The sequence below is a fragment of the Rhipicephalus sanguineus genome, chromosome 4, assembly GCF_013339695.2.
Source record: "Rhipicephalus sanguineus isolate Rsan-2018 chromosome 4, BIME_Rsan_1.4, whole genome shotgun sequence".
Lineage (NCBI taxonomy): Eukaryota > Metazoa > Arthropoda > Arachnida > Ixodida > Ixodidae > Rhipicephalus > Rhipicephalus sanguineus.
In genome coordinates, this window is record NC_051179.1 from 75553202 (window position 1) to 75573490 (window position 20289).

General features: G+C 45.6%; 1 protein-coding gene across 1 annotated transcript in view; it reads right to left on the reverse strand.

Annotated features, from left to right (window-relative positions):
- Window positions 1-14011, reverse strand: part of LOC119390259 (calcium/calmodulin-dependent protein kinase kinase 2) — a 45076-nt gene extending 31065 nt beyond the window's left edge. The window contains exons 1-6 of the mRNA XM_037657835.2: window positions 13796-14011; window positions 12415-12603; window positions 9350-9403; window positions 8799-8850; window positions 6864-6985; window positions 5652-5688 (exon numbers count right to left, since the gene is read on the reverse strand). Of these exons, the coding sequence (XP_037513763.1) occupies window positions 5652-5688; window positions 6864-6985; window positions 8799-8850; window positions 9350-9403; window positions 12415-12603; window positions 13796-13804 (463 nt within the window). The 5' untranslated portion in view covers window positions 13805-14011. The remainder of the gene's footprint in view (window positions 1-5651; window positions 5689-6863; window positions 6986-8798; window positions 8851-9349; window positions 9404-12414; window positions 12604-13795) is intronic.
- Between the last annotated feature and the right edge of the window lie 6278 nt (window positions 14012-20289).

Sequence of the window (20289 nt, forward strand, 5' to 3'; positions counted from 1 at the left end):
CGAAATGGCAAAGGACTGGTTCGGACGTGAGGGCACACTTCAGATGGACAAACGCCGATTCACATTCAGGAGACCGCACAAAGGGAACGCCGGAGCCGAGCAACTTGTGCAAAGGCGAAGCGATTGAGGCGAAGTCTCGAATGAATCGGCGAAAATAGGAAGCGAGGCCGAGGAAACTGCGCAAATCTTTGGCTTTTTCAGGACGCGGGAAGTGCTGGACAGCGGAAACCTTGTCTGAATCAGGACGAATGCCGTCCTTGCTTAGGATGTGACCTAAGACTTTAATTGTCTTGCTCGCAAAACGGCACTTCTTGGTGTTCAGCTGAAGGCCGGCGTTGGCAAGACACGTGAGAACTTCTTCCAGACGTTGCAAGTGCTGATGGAATGTTGACGAGAAAATAACAATATCGTCCAAATAGCACAAGCAAGTTTTCCATTTCAGGCCTCGCAAAACGGTGTCAATCATGCGCTCGAATGTTGCTGGAGCATTGCAAAGGCCGAATGGCATGACGTTGAATTCGTAGAGGCCATCTGGTGTTGAAAACGCTGTCTTTTCTTTGTCGTCCTCGTGCATGGGTATCTGCCAATAGTCCGAACGCAGGTCTAGACTTGAGAAATACTCGGCACCCTGTAGCGAATCCAAGGCATCGTCTATGCGCGGCATGGGATAGACATCCTTGCGGGTGATGTTATTAAGGGCCCGGTAGTCTACGCAAAATCGCACCGAGCCGTCTTTTTTCCGTACTAAAACAACGGGAGATGACCAAGGACTCGCGGAGGGACGTATGATGTTCCGTTGCAACATATCGGCGACATTTTCTTCAATGACCTTCCGCTCGGATGAAGAGACGCGATATGGTCGACGGCGTACGATAGAAATGCCATCCGTCTCGATCCGATGTGTGATAATGGACGTTTGTCCCAAAGAGGAGGAATGGGCATCAAACAATGTTGCATGCTTTTGTAGCAAGGCAAGCAAATCATCTGACTGCGATGATGTCAGGTCGGGACTGATAGTCGCAGCGAGAGCAGACGTGCCCGGGGAACGTTCAAGAGAAGGAGGGTCAGAGGACGCCGGCACGAGCGGAACAACAGAGAGAGGCTGGGATTCCGTGACGCAAGCCATTGTGGTGCCTTTAGGGATGAGAATTTTCTCGCACGTCTGGTTTGTAGCGTAGAGAAGTCCGTAGCCATCGTGGAACCGCACTATCCCTGAAGCAAAGGCTATCCCTCTAGCGAGACAGCGTGCAGATGGCAGGACAAGCACGTCCCCATAATCGATCACGTCAGAGGCGATGGTAACTATTCGTTGATGACCAGGTGGTATCTCGGTATCCTCCACAGCGAGCAAGCGAAGTGGCTTGTCATCCACAGAAAGGGCATAGTCGGTTCCGTCATGTGAAGAACACGTTCTCGACAGCAGATGGAAGCGTTTGCCGTAGACAGAAAATCCCACCCTAATATAGCTGGTGGGCACACGAACTCAGTACGGCGAACTGTACATAATGGAGAAGTCCATCAATGAAAACACGAGCGGTGCACATGGCGGAAGGTCGAATGGCGTCCCCTTGAGCAGCGAACAATGTAGGTCCATCATAAGGGGTGGTGATTTCCGGAGACGGGAACACAAAGAGCGATCAATAACCGATAAACAAGTACCAGTGTCTATCAAAGCGTCCACGTATAAACCTTCTACTAAAACAGATACCATATTATACGGACGCACTGGAGGAATTTCTGTCTTGTCGTTCAATGCAGCTTTTCCTCCAAAAGCTGCATAGGTTAGTTTTCCGGGCGATGGTCGGTGAACTGCGAAACAGGTCGCAGTGGTGACGTAGAGCGGCGAAAGGGCGACGGTGAGCGTCGTCTAGTGGGGCGGTAAGTTGGTGCCGTCTCGGATGTTGCACTTGGGGATGGAGAGCGACGTGGCGGCGGAACGTAAGGACGGCGTGGAAACGTGGCCCCGGCGGCACCATCATCCCGTTCGTAGGCGTCGAATCCACGGCACTCGTCCTGCTGACGCTTACGACAAAAGCGTGCAATGTGGCCACGATACCCGCAGTAATAGCACACCGGACGAGGCGATCGCCATGTTGGGTGAAAGGGCTGGCTAGGTGCACTCGGTGTCATCGAAGCCAGGTGGACCGGCGTCGAGTGTGCCGACATCGATTGCACGACGCCTGGTGAACCAGCGACGACTTGTGCGTACGTTGGCTGGAGTCGAGGCTGCTCATCAATCTTCCTGCCTCTCCCAACCTGCTCTACCTCCTGGAGCTCCGCTCAGGTCGCCATCTGTACCAGGTGTCCGGTAACATGCCTCAGGACGAGCCAACCGGCGCACCTGCATCTACCCCGCACCTCCGCCACTTGTGACGCAACGGTTAGCGCGGCCTTTATTAGGCCCCGAAAGCATTGTGAAGCGACCACACCCGAGGCACAGATCACAATCAAGCCGAGTTCCCACTACAGATGAAGACGACGAACACCCATGATGATGACCATGTACGAGGAGGGTAGATGTGTCCAATGAATGCCCACAATATTTTTATTTTTATCAGGTTTTTCGGAAAACTTACACCAGAGCTTGACAGTGTGGTCTTGAAGATAGCAAAGAGTGTCATTCAGTGTTCGTGCAGTTATTAAACAGAATATTCATATTAATAAATACACTTGTCATTGCGTTCACGTGCGTTCACATGCAGCATCGAAATGGATGCCCGAAAGTAAGACCGCTCTTCGAAAATTTGCACCCTAAAACGTGACAATGGCATATTTTTCTCATATCATATTACGATGCATAATAGTCAAGAAGCTCAAAAACAAGCAATGAAAAGACATGTATTGCAGCAGTCAGGTCATGGTGGCGCTAAAATTTTTCAACAACAGTTGAAAATGTGAAAAGTATGCGCGAGATCGAAGCTCTTTGACTACGTCTGTAAAACTCGGATCCGAGATCAGGCCAGTCCTTAATGCCTAAAAAACACGCATACGCAGCCCTCAGATTTTGGACAGCAAGCGCTCAATGATCTCAGTAGTGATTCAATGTGCCAGTGGACAACCAAGTGCTTGAGTGGAGTTTTTAACGTGTTTCCAGCTGTAATTTCAATGAGTTCACTGTGGTAAGTCTTGAACGCGTTGTCCATGTGACTAATTGAGAAAGCGCGTATAACACGACCGCATTCCCGACCGCATTCCGTTTGAGATTCGGTTTTAATATAAGAGCTGCGTTTCAAACTTGCACCTTCGTGGTAAACGTTACGGCGACGGCGCGTTTTAAACACGATGTCGCCTGTGATAAAGAGAGTAAAAAAAAGATCTCAACTATCTTTAGGGGACATCCCTTCATTAGCTGCCCACATAAAGGTTTTCTTGCTAACTTTGCTCGGGAAGTAATACTAGCACTGTCGAGGTTGCATGGAGTGCCCCAGTTACGTGCAAAACCAATATGTTTACTTTCCTAGCTCCCCAACATGGAAACTTCGTCCACGTGTCGTCTTTCTTTTTGTTTGCCCTCACTACCATCTGTTTTGGTTACTCTTTTTTTTTTTCGATTCGTTTACTATTTTGGTTTTCGTATAGTTAGCCGGCCTGATTCCTATGTTGAACGAGTGGTATGACTAACATCATGGCGTGCTCGACGGGTACACGGAGCCCCCGTCTGCGCTTCTCTTCCCCCCTCTATCTATAGAGGACTGGTTCGTAGATCGATGCGTCGCGGACTGAAATAGTGTCTGCTTGGCGGGTGCATCAGGCATCGCGGATGTGTTGCCCCGACTGTGCCTCCTCCTTTTCCTAACAGAAAACTGCACCCGCGCATCGAGATCTTCGTCGAGGACGTATATAGCTAGAAGATACTGTGCCTTCGCGTCATGATCAACCTTCACAGCGTAAGGATGAAGCTAAGGATTTGGAACGAGCGACAGAGAACGCGGAAACTTTAATGCCGAGCGTTCTTACCGAAAATGAATTTAGGAGTTTTAAAAGCAGTTCCCTGGTTCGTACGTAAGAAAAATCATCCTGCTACTTGAAATTCTGATAAAAATATTTAGCGATGTGAGGTAGGGCGTACAAACTATGTTAAGCGATAACCTCGAAAAATGAGAACATTGTTTGTGAGAATCATGCCGCACTTATTCCAAGAACACTATCTCCTTGTAAATTCTTATCATGACAGAAAGCTGAACCAGTTGGTAGTTATTCGAGAGAGAAGACGGCAGGCGTGCGAGCACGGACACAAGAGAGGAGCCATGCAGGACGGCGAAAACGCTGTTCGTGTTGTCCTGACTTCTGTCTTGTGTGCGTGTTTCCAGGCCTACTGTCTTTAATCAAGTAATGCCGGTGTGACAATTGTAGACATAAAGAAGAATTGCATTTTGGGAAAAAAATTAAACATCTCCCACTAAAGGGGACCATGAGGCGATGCGAAACCGGAGCACTTGCACGATAGCGTTCCGTTGGCAATCGTTGGGCATGCTACGGACCTCGCGTCGTGGAACGCGAAGAGGAAAGCTAAGCGCGTCGTGTCCTCCCTCTAGCCTGGCCGTTAATTCTCACAGGGCGAGCGGGGAACGTGGTCGACAGGCGCGCGAGGGGAGGTGAGTAGGAGAGGAGAGAGAGGGGGATGGGACGCGCATGCGCTCATCGCGGCATTCCGCTGGAGAGGGGTAGGGGTAGCGGAGAGGGTAGAGGGGGAGTAGAGAGGATATGCGCATGTGCAGTAACGGTGGTCACGCCGCACACAACCACCGGATTGACCTCCGCCATAAGATGCTTCGCATCTAAAAGAGATGCGTCTCGGTGGTCGCGTGATGGGCTTTCCAAGGCGCCGCTCAAGAAGCTGATGAACGCCAGAAAGAAGACGCCATGCCGATGTCGCTCGAAAACAGCGTTCTCCCTAGAACGCTGTTTCGAAGCCGGAACATTCAATAAAACTCTACGTTTATGCACCTGTTAGAAATATCCCAAAGGAGATTCTGCGTGAAATTTTTTAGTGGCACGGGCAACGAGTCACACTCCTGCTTCTCTTCCAAGCACTTCCGGTCGAGCACCGACTTCCGGTTTTCCCCATAATCAGACAATAGGTGTTTTAAAACGTAAGACTGTTTAGACATCAACGGTCTTGGTTAAAGTTAAGAGTTATATCGGATACGTGTAATATCGAAGCAAAAACTTATTTAAGATCAGAGCCAATGAACTGCGAACTGTCAGAATACTCAATGAAAATTATTTCAGTGATGTCATAGAAGTAACAGACGGGTTTTTTGCGAGCAGCTAGGATCGTAGCTGCACCTGGCGTAGCAGATCTCAATCAAGTGCATGTTTCCTCGTGGCCACTAGGATTCACTTCAGCAGTGCGACGGAGCACACACACACACACACACACACACACACACACACACACACACCACACACACACACACACACACACACACACACACACACACACACACACACACACACACACACACACACACACACACACACACACACACACACACACACACACACACACACACACACACACACACACACACACACACACACACACACACACACACACACACACACACACGGCAAGTGGTCGAGTGAGGCAAAATGCAGTTATGTAAGAGTCACGAGCAACGAGCATACGAATGACACTGTTTACTCACCCATGTAGAGGTTATCGCTATCAGGGTCATCTAAAACCTGGAAAGTAAGACGTCGTGATTAAAATGACATTCACGAACCAGCGCAATAGTCTAAGTAACAGCAAGAAATAAACTCAAAGTATTGGTGGGATGGATCATCGCTTGTCATTAAAACTCATTACATCAACAGCTGCCCTCTTGTTGTAACATAGGGAGACACAAAATAACACCAACTACAATCACAGGTGCTCAACTGCAACCTTTGCCGTTCAGCACCCGGTATTGTAGTTTGTGTTATTTTACGCGTACGTCTGTCTCAAGATCGCTCTCATCAAAATAATCCAAAAACAGAAGTTAAGGTGTGTACGTGTTTTTCTTAATAGCAAAACAACGGAATATGAAAAGAGCACTGGACAATACAAGGCTAGGCTAAGGTTTTTGGCCCCTGCGTAGCAATCTTGCACAACGCTCGCACGAAACGAATGAAATGACAACTTATTATCTTCGCAATAAACATTCTTTGATTCTTTTTATTTCCTAACTATCGATTTACCCAGCTCGTGTAATGCATTAAAAGGAGAACCTGAAATCCACTAGAATATTATACACCACTTATTCTTTTCTGAAAATTCCTCAAAGGCCTATACCTCATAAATACCAGCTGCTGCTGCAGCAGGACCGTACGTCGCAAAGCCTACGTGATCTACGGTCGCTCTCATACGCTACAGGAACACCGGGCGCAGTTCACACCGTAGTGTAACGAAGAGTTGGATAGTTATTACACCTTTTACACAACGGTGAGCCTGCGAGCCGAATCTCAAAATTACAACAGTAACACTACAAATAACACACTAGAATGTCTATATAACATCCACACAACAACAACATAACACACAACATATCGCGAATGGGGCGTCGCCGACGTTCGACCCCACACGGGAGTCCGCAGGAGCGTGCCGCGAAATCACCTCCATAGACCTCCCCATGAGTTACAACCGTCGACAGGCAGCGCCAAGCCCCAAAAAGTCAAAGCTCAGCTCCTCATGACCCCGCATAACATCGCCGCCAGGCGGCGCTACGGCGGGAGCACAGCGCGAACTCTCACTCTGCGGTGACCACGTTAACTACTCCAACGCGTACCTAGGTAGCTTTACAAGTCGTACAAATAAATAATTAAGCACTGCATTTTCTCTAATAAACGAAGAAAACTCAATACGATGAAATATGTCGTACCTCAACTAACTTGACGATGTTTGGGTGATTCAATTTTTTAAGGACGGCTATTTCGTGGTAGACTTGGTCCAAAGGATTGCTGGTGCTATTGCTGCGCCCTTTCCGAGGGGGTGGCTGGCGTCCTGGTGAGAATAAAATGAATAAAATAATTTAGAACTTGCTTTTTTCAAGGGAAAATATGCAGTATGTGGAAGAAGAAAGTCTGGAAAAAGATTACTTTTTACCCACATTACAAGTATAACCGCAAGGTTACTTGAGCACAACTTTTTACCTTTGTTAAGTTTTCATGCGGTAATGCACATGAATTTTTCTATTCGTGCTGGAGGATATGAAGCTGTGACTAACAGTTTCATATGTAGTGTAATCAATGAGCGCGTTTTGAGTGCAATAATATTGCAATTCAGGAAGGCTTTGTGTTAATGTAATTCATTTCAACGAAAGCTCATCGATTCAAAGCCATTAAATAAGGCATTCTTTGCAACAACGTATCGCGCGCGAAAAAAAAAAAGAAAACGCCAATTACGATAAGTCAGTAAGGTCACTCACGAGCCTACTTACTGAGTCTCGCTTAGACTCAAATCGAGCCGTGAGTGTGACTGAATACGGCTTAGAAAAAATACGTATGTTTGAGTCCGAGTGATTCTGATTGAGCATGAGAGAGAGAGAGACACATCACTTTATGTTTGTCCTTGCTGGGGTCAAAGGAGGCGGGGGCCGGGGAACTAGCCCTACCAGAGCCCCCCTTCCTCAGGCGGCGGCCAGACCTTGGGTTTTGAGTTTTACCAGTCTGAGCCTGAGCGAGTTCTGCTTAATAATATTTTAGCGAGGTTGAGTCCCAGTGAGCCTGATTGAGCACGAGTACGAGTAAGACTGGCTGAATACAATCTCGGCGAGTCGGTGTCCGAAAGAGCCCTAAATGAGTAAAGCTCACTCAGTGAGTCTGAGTGCGCTCCATTTATTTTGCCGGCCTATACCAATTACACAAGTCTGATAGGTCAGGCACTGAGGAATCAGATTTTATTTGTTATGTTTTAATATGTAATTCATCATTCCAGCCGCATGCGTCAATATATGTAGCACAACTTCCCTTCACTTCATACACTTTGCGTGCCAGGGGGCGTAGCGAGAATTTTTTTCGGGAGCGCAAGAGGGGGGGCTCAACCATCTGTATACTCGCCAGGGAGGTCTATTGGTTATGGTGCTTGAGTGCTGACCCGAAGGTCGCGGGACCATATCGCGGCCACGGCCGCCGCATTTTTGGTGTGGGCGAAAAGGCTTGAGGCCGTGTACTTAGATTTAGGTGCACGTTAAAGAACTCTGAGTGGTCGAGATTTCCGGAGCCCTCCACTACGGCGTTCCTCATGATCATATGATGGTTTCAAGAAGCTAAACCCATAATTATTAAATATATTACGACCAACTTTTATATACGTTTGTGCATGTGTTTGGTATGCGTTTATATATGCGCATAAAAAACTGAAAATTTTCAGGGGGGGCGCAGCTGAACCTCCCCCGTTTAGGTATGCCAGTGTTTCTGGCGACAAGTCTCGATCACTGAAAAAGTACTATGTTGAGTGTATACATCGCGCTATTTAATCAGAACATCAGGGTGACCTAAACTGCTGACTAGAATTGTATGTAATCCATCCTCAAATAAATAAAGTAGGAGAAAAGATTCGAACTAATTACGAAACTTAGAAGCTACTTCGGTAGTATGTAGATAGGCGAGGAAATATAAACGCAAGGTGGCACTCAATATAAAGATTTTTTGAAATAACAATCTGATTACCGTAGGAACAGTGCCCACTATAAACCTTTCAGATGGGCATATGAAATTTAAAAGAAGAACGTCAGTAATAAAAGTGCAGAACCATTCCAAGCAAGATTTTCAATTTAAAGGGCATAGAATCTTTTCTTTGCTTCATAAAAACTCACCGAACATTCCAGCCCTCTTCAAAAGCTTTTTCTTGGACAAGATCTTCATTGCCTGTGGCAGAACAAAACTCGCATTTCATTTCGCACCCGGAAATTCCAAGTGGATGAGCATGTTGAGGCACGACAGCTCGGGATCTCATAATTCCGATACCTCTTTGCTTAGAAGTTTTCCCAGTGACCTGGTTGTTACATTTGAGAGCAATTTAGACAATTCAGCGTGACCTTTAGTGCTTAAAATGCTCTTGGTTGGTCCTTCCGGTATAAGCAATTGTGTTGTCTTGCTCGTGACAGCTTGGCTGTCACCTCTCTTAGTGTCATCAGTAATAGTGTCCTGCATTGTGCGTTGGCGTATATCAACTTATTTTTCATTAGGGTATCATCAAACGCTTTATGCTATTGTAGCCGTCTAAAGTTAAGACCTTCTATTTCTTCACTCATCTCACACGTGTATATACTTATGACATTCTATTACTGTAGACATTGATAAAGATAAATGTAACATTAGGACTTTGTGAGATCTGATCAAAGGAGATAGCTTCCCAGGTGCTTACATAATGGCTGTCGTCTTCTTCGCTGTACGCCAGCTTTACAATACCGAAAGAACCCTGAAAGAGGAACAAAGATATTGTGTTATGGCGCACAGGCAACTGGTTTTTTGTGCAGCTGTGATGACAGGTAATACGAATAGAGCTGACAAACATGCAATCATTACCAAGAAGCAACTGCTTCCGTGAAAACGCAATGAGCAAAGCTAACAGCAATGCGCCAACTGACCTGACCTTTACTCAAATTGCTGCTAAAACAAAAAACATCTATCTTTCATCGTGGATCCAATACAAGGTGTAATGGCGTTGACATTCTTGCCGCGTACTTGTACCTACGGTGACAGGCAGTCTGTGAACCCCAAAATAGCATCGGCATTCTTATGTCTCCTCTTCTATGAGAACAGACATCGGGAGACCTGTCTGTCTTTACGGTGAAATGTCGATTGGGGCTCAATGATGCCGACAACGTACTTCAAGGCAAAGGTGCAGCAGGAGCTGACTAGTTAAGTGGAAAAGAAATCTGTCCCCAATTTCCGGTGTTGTCTGTCGATGCGCAGATACCCGTATGTTGCTTCATTTGCCGGTGCAGTGGCAGCAATGGTATCTACTTCGATTCTGTCTTGCGCGCTTCCTTTGTAAGAACTACGTCCTTTTGTTTACTGTTCAAATCCGCATCCTCTACGAACAGAAGTGTTGATAAAAAACAACACAGGACTATCTCCGCTGATTGTGTTTCGATATTTATTCTTTTGCTGCTATAGAAACTCGATATTCTCGTAAGACGTCGTGTTCTCCAAAGTCAGAAACCTAATTAATGACACAGCTGAGCTTTCCTTCCTCTGAAACAGGCGGGATATAAGTCGAAATAGGTCGATACCCACTGGTTAAACTTTCCGTTCCTCTGGACCCAGCGACATACTTCGTATGCAGGTTCGGTTCTTTTTTTAATAATGACGTTATAATTTGTTGCCGCTTGTTGTTCACGGCTGTCCTTCTTATTTTGGCAACTCTTGCAGATTAAAGTTAAAATGATAAATTCTGACGTTATGTCTCAGTAAAGTTTTCAAAATGTTCTCTTTGTATGAAAGCCCGAGAACACCTGGGGCAGACATACACGAGGCGCGCACACAGACGATACAGTCGAGTCAGTATCCATAGATAGCAACGTCCCTTAAAAGGAGAAGAAAGAGTCTTGTCTGCAAGGAGATCTGTCTTGCAAAAACTGCCGGCAGTCGCCCTGCACCAGCACTATTTGTCAAACGCGCCACACTTTGACTTTCACCACGTTCCATCTAGTATGAACACATCTCGCGTTATTCAAACAATGCTGACCGAAACGTTCCACCATCCCCTCTCTAACTATTTGTCATGAATGAACTTTGAGAGAATGCGAACAGCCTCTCGCATTTATATGCGAGGACCTCGCTGGAACAAGACGAAGACGTTTAATGTTGAATGACAAGATGGAGGAGAGGTCAACTTGAAAAGCGGGTTTTGACAAAATGTCGCTTGCACCATGAATGTGGGTCAATCTTGCGTTTTTTCTCAATTTGGTAATGTTTGGGCGCTGCGTCGAATTTACAACGCTTAGAAATTGTGAGTTAACAATGACGTATACAGTGAGTCGTTGGTACACTTGATGGCGAAGGAATTAAAGTTCCTTTCCAGTAGTTGACTGATTAAGCTGATTGAATAAATGCACCCCCTCCAAGCTATCGTTTTGTTAGTTTTGATAACGTACAAAGATTGCGACATGACAGCATTTACGGACTATTTTTAGAAAGAAGATTATTTTTACTTATTTACGAAAAGAAAAACATAGGAAAGTAGGCTACTTTAAAGCCGGCTGTGCCATCAACATAATGGTAGCATTGAATAAACACACATAAAATGATGGCTGATCCCTCCGTCATAGGAATCGGTATAACACGAAAGTGAAACGTGTCGTCACAGAAGTAGTTTATTGTTTATAGTGCATCGGTATGTGAGAGCTTGTACAATGCCTACTGTTGTTTCGCAGATATAGCACCGCTTGATGGTGGACGCATTTCACTCACGTTGACGCCTAGTGGCATATCTCCGTACCGACGACTAACGCCCATGATCATGATTTAACCCTTGCGGTAACTGAAGTTCTTAACATATACGTGGACACCGCATATGGTGAATCCCGTGCAAAGATGGCATCAACAAGCACGTAATAAACACTGATACTCGATATGCACTCCTTCAAAGCGTCGTGAAATACGAAGAGAAACGCTACGCGCGTCGTGTCTTCCCTCTAGCCTGGCCGTTACTTCTCATAGAGCGAGCGGGGAACACGGTGCGACAGCCAGGCGAGCGTCGGAGAGCTATTTTTCGATATGGATAGATGCTATGAGCGATGCTTGAGCTAAAGCTGCCACCTCACGGTGTGTTAATGCGTTGACGAAATTAAACATGTATTGGAAACGCGCTTTGGGACAGTCGTAGCAACGGCGCGTTTTTTTTTTTTCGAGCCTGGTGGCACAAATGTCACCGCCCCGTTATAAAGGGGACGCACATAGCATCAATCCATCAATCCAAGAGCACTGCGAGAGGAAAGTGTGAAAGATAAAAGGCGCGTTCATGTAGCCTCCCTAATTGTTTGGCGGTAGCTCAGTGGGCTAAACGCCCGCCAGCCATCGTCGCGGACCGAGAGGTTATGGGTTCGACTCCCGTCAAGGGAACTTTTTCTTATAGTTTTTTTCTTTGCCATCTGATGGCGTTCATTTTGATGACGTACTTCCGTGACGGAAATACGTCATGAAAGTCTTGGTGGACTCCGGCATAAAACACTTTCGTGTTAAAACAAGAAAGACTGCGCTTGCGCTTAAACATTTGCGTTGGAAAGTTTCTGGGTTTTAACTTCATTTGAAAGTGAGCGTCTTTCCTGCCATGTGTACAATCTTCTGAAACGCTTCAGCGCTCCCTTTTGCATGATACTAATTTCATTGTAACGTTCATTGTTATCAACTGCGTGACAATGCACATGGGACGACGCGTTGGAATGAGATATTTTATGATACTGTAATGTTGTTTTGGCAGCTCACCTGTCCGATCTCCTCCTTGAGCCTGTACTGGTTGAGCTGCGTGTAGCCCTTGTGGGCCTCGATGGAGACCCTGCGTGACTCGCGTATGCTGCGGCCGAGCCGGGGTGAAGATGAAGGCGAGCTGAATGGTGAGTATGGGAGTGCCGGATACAACGCCCGCTCTGGACCAGGACCCACCAGGTGTGAGTCCTGCACACGCCAAGGATACAAGGGGCACAGGATTGCTGTTAGTCTGGATCTCTTGATCTCGTGATTAGCGTTAGTGTGTCGGCGACTCTTCTTGCAAATTGCGTTTGTGCAGAGTGTGCCTTTCGTTAGGTTCAAACGTATTGTTAAAAAAAAAAACGTTGAGGGAACCTTTCCACTCGACAAATGCCTCTAGATATATTCTATGCTTGACCCCCCCCCCCCCACTTCCCTTCACTTACCTTATTTTGTATAAGTGTACCTCCAAGTGTGGTAACATTCATATATATAGTTAGTTATTTAGTAGGCTTAGCTATGGTGACTACAACGTCTGAAGAGTTGCATTCGCTAACGTTTATGAATAGCAAATAACAAGCTTAGTCTACTGGGGCTGAAGCCACAAAACTTCCCTTTCGCAAGCGCGTTTTCCTATTTGTCAGCCAGCTTCGCTAATGATGTCCCGCATCGTGATTGGCTTGAATATTCTCCTACGAAAAATTTTAACATAAAGCGCTTCTGTGAATACGGGGGCTGGTTATCTCCTATGAGCCTGTAAGACATGGAATATAAGGTGTCTTATGAATATTTTCCGTGCTCTCTATCTGTTGCAAACTGTCTTAACGCACTGTGTTATCACTCCTTGGTGAAAGAAACAAGAATCCTTGAAAGAAAGAGTTAAACTAATGCGTCCGGGCAAAGTAAAATTTTTACAGGTTTAAGGGAAAGCGTTTTAGCCATAGGTAAAACGACGACCAGAAGCCCTTTTCAAGGATACATACTGTATTCAACGAAGAGCAGTTAAAACAGCTTCAATGTACAGGGTGACACAATAGCGCCTTTAAAGACAAAACCACAATGTACAGTACGTTTTCGTAGTTTTGGTATGTCGCAAGAAAATAAAACGTCCTTACCAGTTCTTTTGGCTCATAGGGATGCTTAATGTTTGCACTAAAACGCACCAGCAAAGATGCTTTTGTTTTGTCCCACGGATGCACCGGTCACCTTTAAGACTAAAACTCTCGTTGCCCCGTATTTGCTAAGTTTTCTAACCAAAGCTTCATCTATTGTTGGCTATCACAGCGGCAATTATCTCGCTATATGTGTAAATGCAACATGGCGAAGGCGATGTTACGATGCAAGGCGCCAGGGAAGAAAAGCCAGAAGCGCGCGTGACGAGTTTCGATTATATCTCCACCTGGGACATAGAGTAGGTGATACGCGGCAGTCGACGCCTTCGCTGCAGGTCTCCGGCTTCCAGTGGAGGGCTTTCGGGATTCGGCAGACGCTGCGGCGACGGCGACCGCTGCTGCTGCTGCCGCGGCGACGACAACGGAGGCAAGAAGACCTCCGGCGGCACCAGTTCCGGCGCCGTCAGGAACGGGCTCGACACACGCCGGCATGGCGACAGCGACAGCCTACGAGAAGCAGGATAAAGATAGTCAAGAATTTACACATCATGTCCCGTACAATCAATGCTTGCTTACATGATGACCGCAACTCTTGATGACTGGACTGGACCAAGATTGAGACTAGGCTGTAGGGTAGCATGTAATGTTGTGAGCCATTTTAATGTGCCGCTGCAGCATTTGCTCGAAGCAACCAAAAGCAGAAAGTAATGGTGGGGCAGCCGCAAAAAGGTGCACACCTCGCGCACTATGCAAATCTAAGTCCATGACGCATTCTGACTTTGCAGTCAAACGTAGTTTGAGAGTTCCTGAAAGCGTTTGTGCGGGAGTGGATGTGTGAAGCGAGAAATCGTATGGGTGGCGTTAGCCCATGCGACGCCAGTGGCAGGACGATGGCTATAGCATAACGTAGGCTCGCTAACGACAGCTGTTTTTACACTGGCGAAGAAATTCTACGGCTGGTTTCTTCACAACTTCTGGAGAAAAAGAAGACCACAGATCCTTACAGCATCTCTGCCCAGGTTTCTTGCTACAAAAGAAGCCCCGCCACGGTGGTCTAGTGGTTATGGCGCTCGAATGCTGACCCGAAGGTCGCGGGATCGAATCCCGGCCCCGGCGGCTGCATTTTCGATGGAGGCGAAAATGTTTGAGGCCCGTGTACTTAGATTTAGTTGCACCTTAAAGAACCCCAGGCGGTCGAAATTTCCGGAGCCCTCCACTACGGCGTCTCTCATAATCATATCGTGGTTTTGGTACGTTAAACCCCAGATATTATTATTATTATTGCTACAAAAGAAGGACTGGGATTGGGAAAAGATCCCGAAGGTGGTTTACTCTAACACAACATCTAAAAAAACCAGAAAAAATTCCTTCTGGCACATTTCATGCAGCAATCACGTTATTATGAGGCAGGCCGTAGTAGCGGGATTCCGGCATAATTCTGACCATACGATTTTTACAACGAGCACCTGAACGTGAGTACGTGGGTGTACTATCATTTCACCCTTATCGAAATGCAGTCGCCTTGCCCAGGAATCGAACCCGCGTCCTCCAGCTTCACAGCGTACACCTTAGCCGCTAAGATAGAACGAAGGGTCAGTAGAGGGCCTCAATGTCGCACCTTTCAAGTTCCTCGGCCGCCGACAAGACGAAGCGGCGCCGCTGCTGACTTCGTCTGGCGTCGAGGCGGCCGATGAAGAGGAGGTTGTGGAGAAGCGGGGTTGCCTCTGCGCGGGCATCACAGCGGCGGCGACGGTCACCTCTCGCACGGGGTCCTCGCCCGCTCCTTCCCACGGGTACTGGTGCCTGAGCTGCGCGGTGGGCGAGCTCTCTAGGGCGCCCCGACCACTGGTGTTGCTCAGACGACCCAGGCACAGGCCCTCGAGCAACTCCGCGCAGCAGCGGGGCGGCGAGCCGGTGTTCGCGGCCGCTGGTACCTTGCCACGCAGGGGCTCGTCATCACCGCAGTCTTCGACGCACGGTGGCCTGCAAATGTATCGAGGAACGGAAAAAAACAACTTGCCACGCAATGTCAAGGAAAGAAGATGACTCTTAAGGGCTCGTTTTCTTTGTTAGACAGAATATTAATGAGAACTAACAGACAATAACGCCAAGGAAAGTATAGGGGGTGTTATCTATAGTATTTAGAATATAAATGTGAAGAAAGTAAAGTGGACGAAAAGATAACTTGCCGCCGGCAGGGACTGCAAAAGAAGTATTCTGGCAGAAACAACTCAGGTTGTTGCCTATGTAAACGCGAGCGTAACAAATGGATCATATCAAACATAAGAATAGATTAGCTAACACTTACCACCAGCCAACGAAATCCATCATTTAGTTACCACTTGACAGTTATAGCCGAAGTTAGTCATCATTTAGCCAACACAAGACAACAAAATCTTTTACACCACACTAGCCGGCACTACCCAGTGTGGAATTGTGCTGGTAGAGGCGAGTAAATACTGCACATGAGGGCACCGCCATTCACAAATTGCGAAGTGGTGATGGTAGGAGGATAGGTGGAAGGATTTCCGCTAAGGTGAATCGCTCCTTATGTAAAACCAGATCCAAACCAAAATTTATAAATGCCTACCACCAAGGAGCAACCTCTCCGAAAAAAGCATTCACCCTGTAACGTTACACATACGGATGAAGGTTTCATTATTTGCGGTCGGAAGGTACTAAGCAAATAGGTCTGATGAACGAGTTTAATAGTAGGGCAAGTACCTGAATGTGGGAGAAATAAAATGGCATAGGTACGAATCGCTCTCTCTCTCTCTATAGCCAATCAAACATAGTCCTCTAAATGTGTTTATTCATGATCAATGCGTATCATGAAATAGATATATAGAGGCACGCCCCATACATAGAGTAAGATGTCTGCATGCATAACAGAGTGGGAATACATGCGACAAATGCGGTAAAGCGACATCATAAAACTATACGAAAGGTTTGTTGTAACGGCACTCTTGTTGCAAGTTTAAACGCGAGTAGAGTAATACGACGAACTGTTTCATTTGTTCTAAGGATTTAGATTTACACTCAAAGACCACTCAGCAAAACTGATACACACCTCCCTGCACAGAAGGATCGCAGAAAATATGGCAGCTATGCGTTACACTTGGAACACATATCTGTATTATTGTAGGGTAAAGGTTTCTGGGTCGAATTTTCTTTTAGACTTACAGCACTCAATCTAACGCATCCTGGCGAATAAGAATGTATACTATGAAAGAAATAGTGCATTCCTTTCACGCAAAGCGTGGAGTAAGACGTACAAGCGTCACAAAGGCAATATCAATAAAAAGTTGTCAAAGTGGGAGACCCGTGCCGACGTTTCCCGGCAAACAAACTTGCTTCCAGCAAGGCTAAAGCCACTCACTAAACTTCGTCGAAGTACTGAAGCATGGAAAGACCACGACAGCCATGCCATTAATATTAATCTCTCTAGTTTACGCTGGGACCCTGGTTGATTGCAGTATAGCTTTGACTGCAATACTGAGTGAAATCCGGCTAGACTGATACCATGTAGTTTCAAAGTATCCATCCTAACCATCATTTTAGCGACATGCACATTGCAAGGATTACAATGAGTTTCATCATGATTTGTGCATGTGTATGTAGGAAAGAAGATTACTTTTAAAGGCTCGTTTTCTTTGTTAGACACAATATTAATGAGAACTAACAGACAATAATGCCAAGGAAAGCGTGTGTATGTGTCACTCATCAAGTAAAATATGGTTATCAGATTTCGTGGGTGAAAATACAACGCAAGACAGAGACCACCCTAATGAAGATGCAATGCTTCCAAACTTCCCATCCTGCTATGCGCATATTAAGACATACAACAAATTTTTGTGTATTAAGACCTTCTTGCAAGCTAGTTCGTTCATAGCGAATTGGTGGTTTATTGTGCAAGCACGAAGTAGGAAAGACGAAAGGCAGACGCGCTCTTTCCTGTCCGTCTTTCTTTTTTCCTCCTTCGTGCTTGTGCAGTACGCCACCAGTTCACTTCATGTATAGATTCGTATAAGGACACTATGCTGAACAGCGCTGTATGAAGTAATTATTTCGCACTTCTGAATATCTCCTTCCGAAGAAGCAGGTGCATAACTTCATAGTGAGAGGTGTCGAGTCCTTCATGTCGAGCTCAGCAGCGTTGAGCATTTGTGGACTTGTACATTGTGGTACCAATGAATTATGTAGTTAATTAATTGCACGCATACATAACGCGCCTACGAAAAATCGAAGGCATCAATGCTGGCACACGCATCAAGTAAAACAAGTGTTAATTACAGGGTCAGTTAACAAGAGCAAATAAGCACAAAAAGATGGAAAATATAGAATTCAGAACAGGACGTAACATCATATAACAGCAGAAGAATAAAAACCCAGCAAGAATCTCGTTCGCGAGTTGTCTAAGTGATGAGCAAGCGTAAACATTTATTGTAGGTTGTGGCTTTCCATATAGCGTTGTTTCCGGACGGCACCGGCATGGCGCCTTTCGTCTTTTCAACGTTCGCCAGCGTCAGGAACAGCACCACAGAAGGAGCACGCCGGCACCAAGAAACGCAAGTCTGGCATTACAAATTCGCCAAGTATAGCTTTCTTTTGATTGTTACGATCCGGTACGCTGGATTCACATCTTAGAGATTCTACCTGCCTTCATAGAATTGTTCTTTTGCACTTGTTTTACATGGCGCGTACAATGCATTCGTGTGGTTCCGATATGTTCGCTATCTCGTTTTGAACAGTGCTGGCGTGAGTACGAAATTCAGAACCTCGACGAATACTTAATTTGTTTTATAGATTTATTTCTTTATGGCGATGATTGTCTTGCGTGACAGAGGGACCGACATTTTGGCAAGTGTTCTTGTTGAGTCGACATAGAAATGTTTACGCATTTAAAATGAAAATGATGATAAAGCCAGCTTCACAGTAATCATTCACTATCTAAACTGAAAATGCAAAGAATAAAGATGTCATTATTAATAACGTTATAAATATTATTGGTAGTAAAGTTGACTTTCCCTCGCAATATTCAATTAGTATAAAAAGGAAAGAACAAATAAGCCTACTTCCACATACTTGGTAATTTTCACCTTGGGGATATTAACTCTGAAAGAGAAATAAAATTTGTTACATACTGATAGGTTGTCGTGAAGGAAAAGCTTAAATTTCTTATTGTGTGTAAGCTCACCGATTGAAAGAGACAGGTTTAACTCTGGGCCAACTGCGACGCCGCCTGTCCAAATACATCTAAAACGCAGAAATATTTTTATAAGACAAGTTCATTTGATTTGAGTAAAGTTAGTTTTAATTACAAGAAATTCTAGCAAGCAGAATTTTCAGTTGAGGCCTGAGATGTAGTGTGAAATTTCTAAAAAATTTCGAAGTAAAAGAACATAGAAGCAGGCTGTTCGCTTAACCGTATATGCGCACTAAAAATCGATGTCGAGGTTCTGAAAGTTTTATTTGGTGCAGCATTTAAAGAAATTTGATATTTAGAAATCAGAGCTAACTTCGGTTTGTTACTGTATATGAATTTCATAAAATTTGTATTCATATATTGGTGGAGCACTTCACACTCGTATGTAATACATCAACTTTACTATTAGATACATTTTAAAGAACCATTATACAAGCTTTCTCTGCTTGGTTGAAAAGTTCTCAACTTGGTTGCTTCTTTGAGAATTATTCAAAAATCATGAGAACATATTATAGAAAAACAAATTCAAGTTATTATTTCTTGAAAACAGAATTGCTGTTTAATGAATAGGCTAACAAGCAGAAATTTAGGTACTTGAAAAAAAAAAAACATGGTTGATCCCTCCGTCATAGAAATCGGAATAACACGAAAGTAAAGCGTGCCCTTACAGAAGTAACTGAATGTTTACTGTACATTGATATAAGAGAGTTTGAGAGAGAGAGAATAAACGTTTATTTGGAGCAAGCGCGCTGTGCGCCCAAGGTGGGCGGCCTCCTTATTCCAGGTAGCCGCGGGCCTTCGCCATCTCTCGTGCCCGTTGAACCAGGCTTCGCTGATTCTTCAGGTCTGGGTCCGATAGCTTGGCCTCCCACTGCTCTTCAGTCAGTGTAGCGGTGCTAGGGTTTTGTATGCATCCCCATAGCATATGACATAGAGTGTCCGGGACATCACAGTACTTGCAGATGTACGAGTGCTCAGTCGGTGAGATACGGTGAAGTAATATACCGTGAACGTAAGTGTTTGTTTGCAGCTTCCTGAGGGTTACTGCCTCTTCCCTAGTTAGGCTGGGGTGAGCTGGCGGATAAGTTCTTCGGCCTAGCCTGTAGTGCTGTAAGATGTCGCTGTACTTTTTGGGTACATCATCTTTCCTCCTAAGTACGCCCTGTGGGAAGGCCCGGTGAACATGAGCTCGGGCGGAAGCGTCGGCTGCCTCATTTCTTATCAGGGACTCGTGACCCGAAGTCCAAACGATGTACGTTTCTGGTAGGTTCTTCTTTGCTGTAGCTGTGAGTATTTCTAAGGCTTGCCTGGAAATTCTTCCTTTCTGAAAATTTCGACAAGCTGCTTGTGAATCGGTTAGTATGATTGCTTCCTCAGCACAGGTTGAGATGGCCAGGGCTATGGCTGTTTGCACAATTTATATTGATGTCTGGCATCTTTAGCACCGTTTAACGTGGATGTACCCACTTTGATGATTGGTGGTACATCTCCATCCCGACGACTAACGTCCATGCTAAATGATTAAACAAAACCTTGTGACAGCTGTAGTAGTTAACGGTGACAGCGTAATCAGAG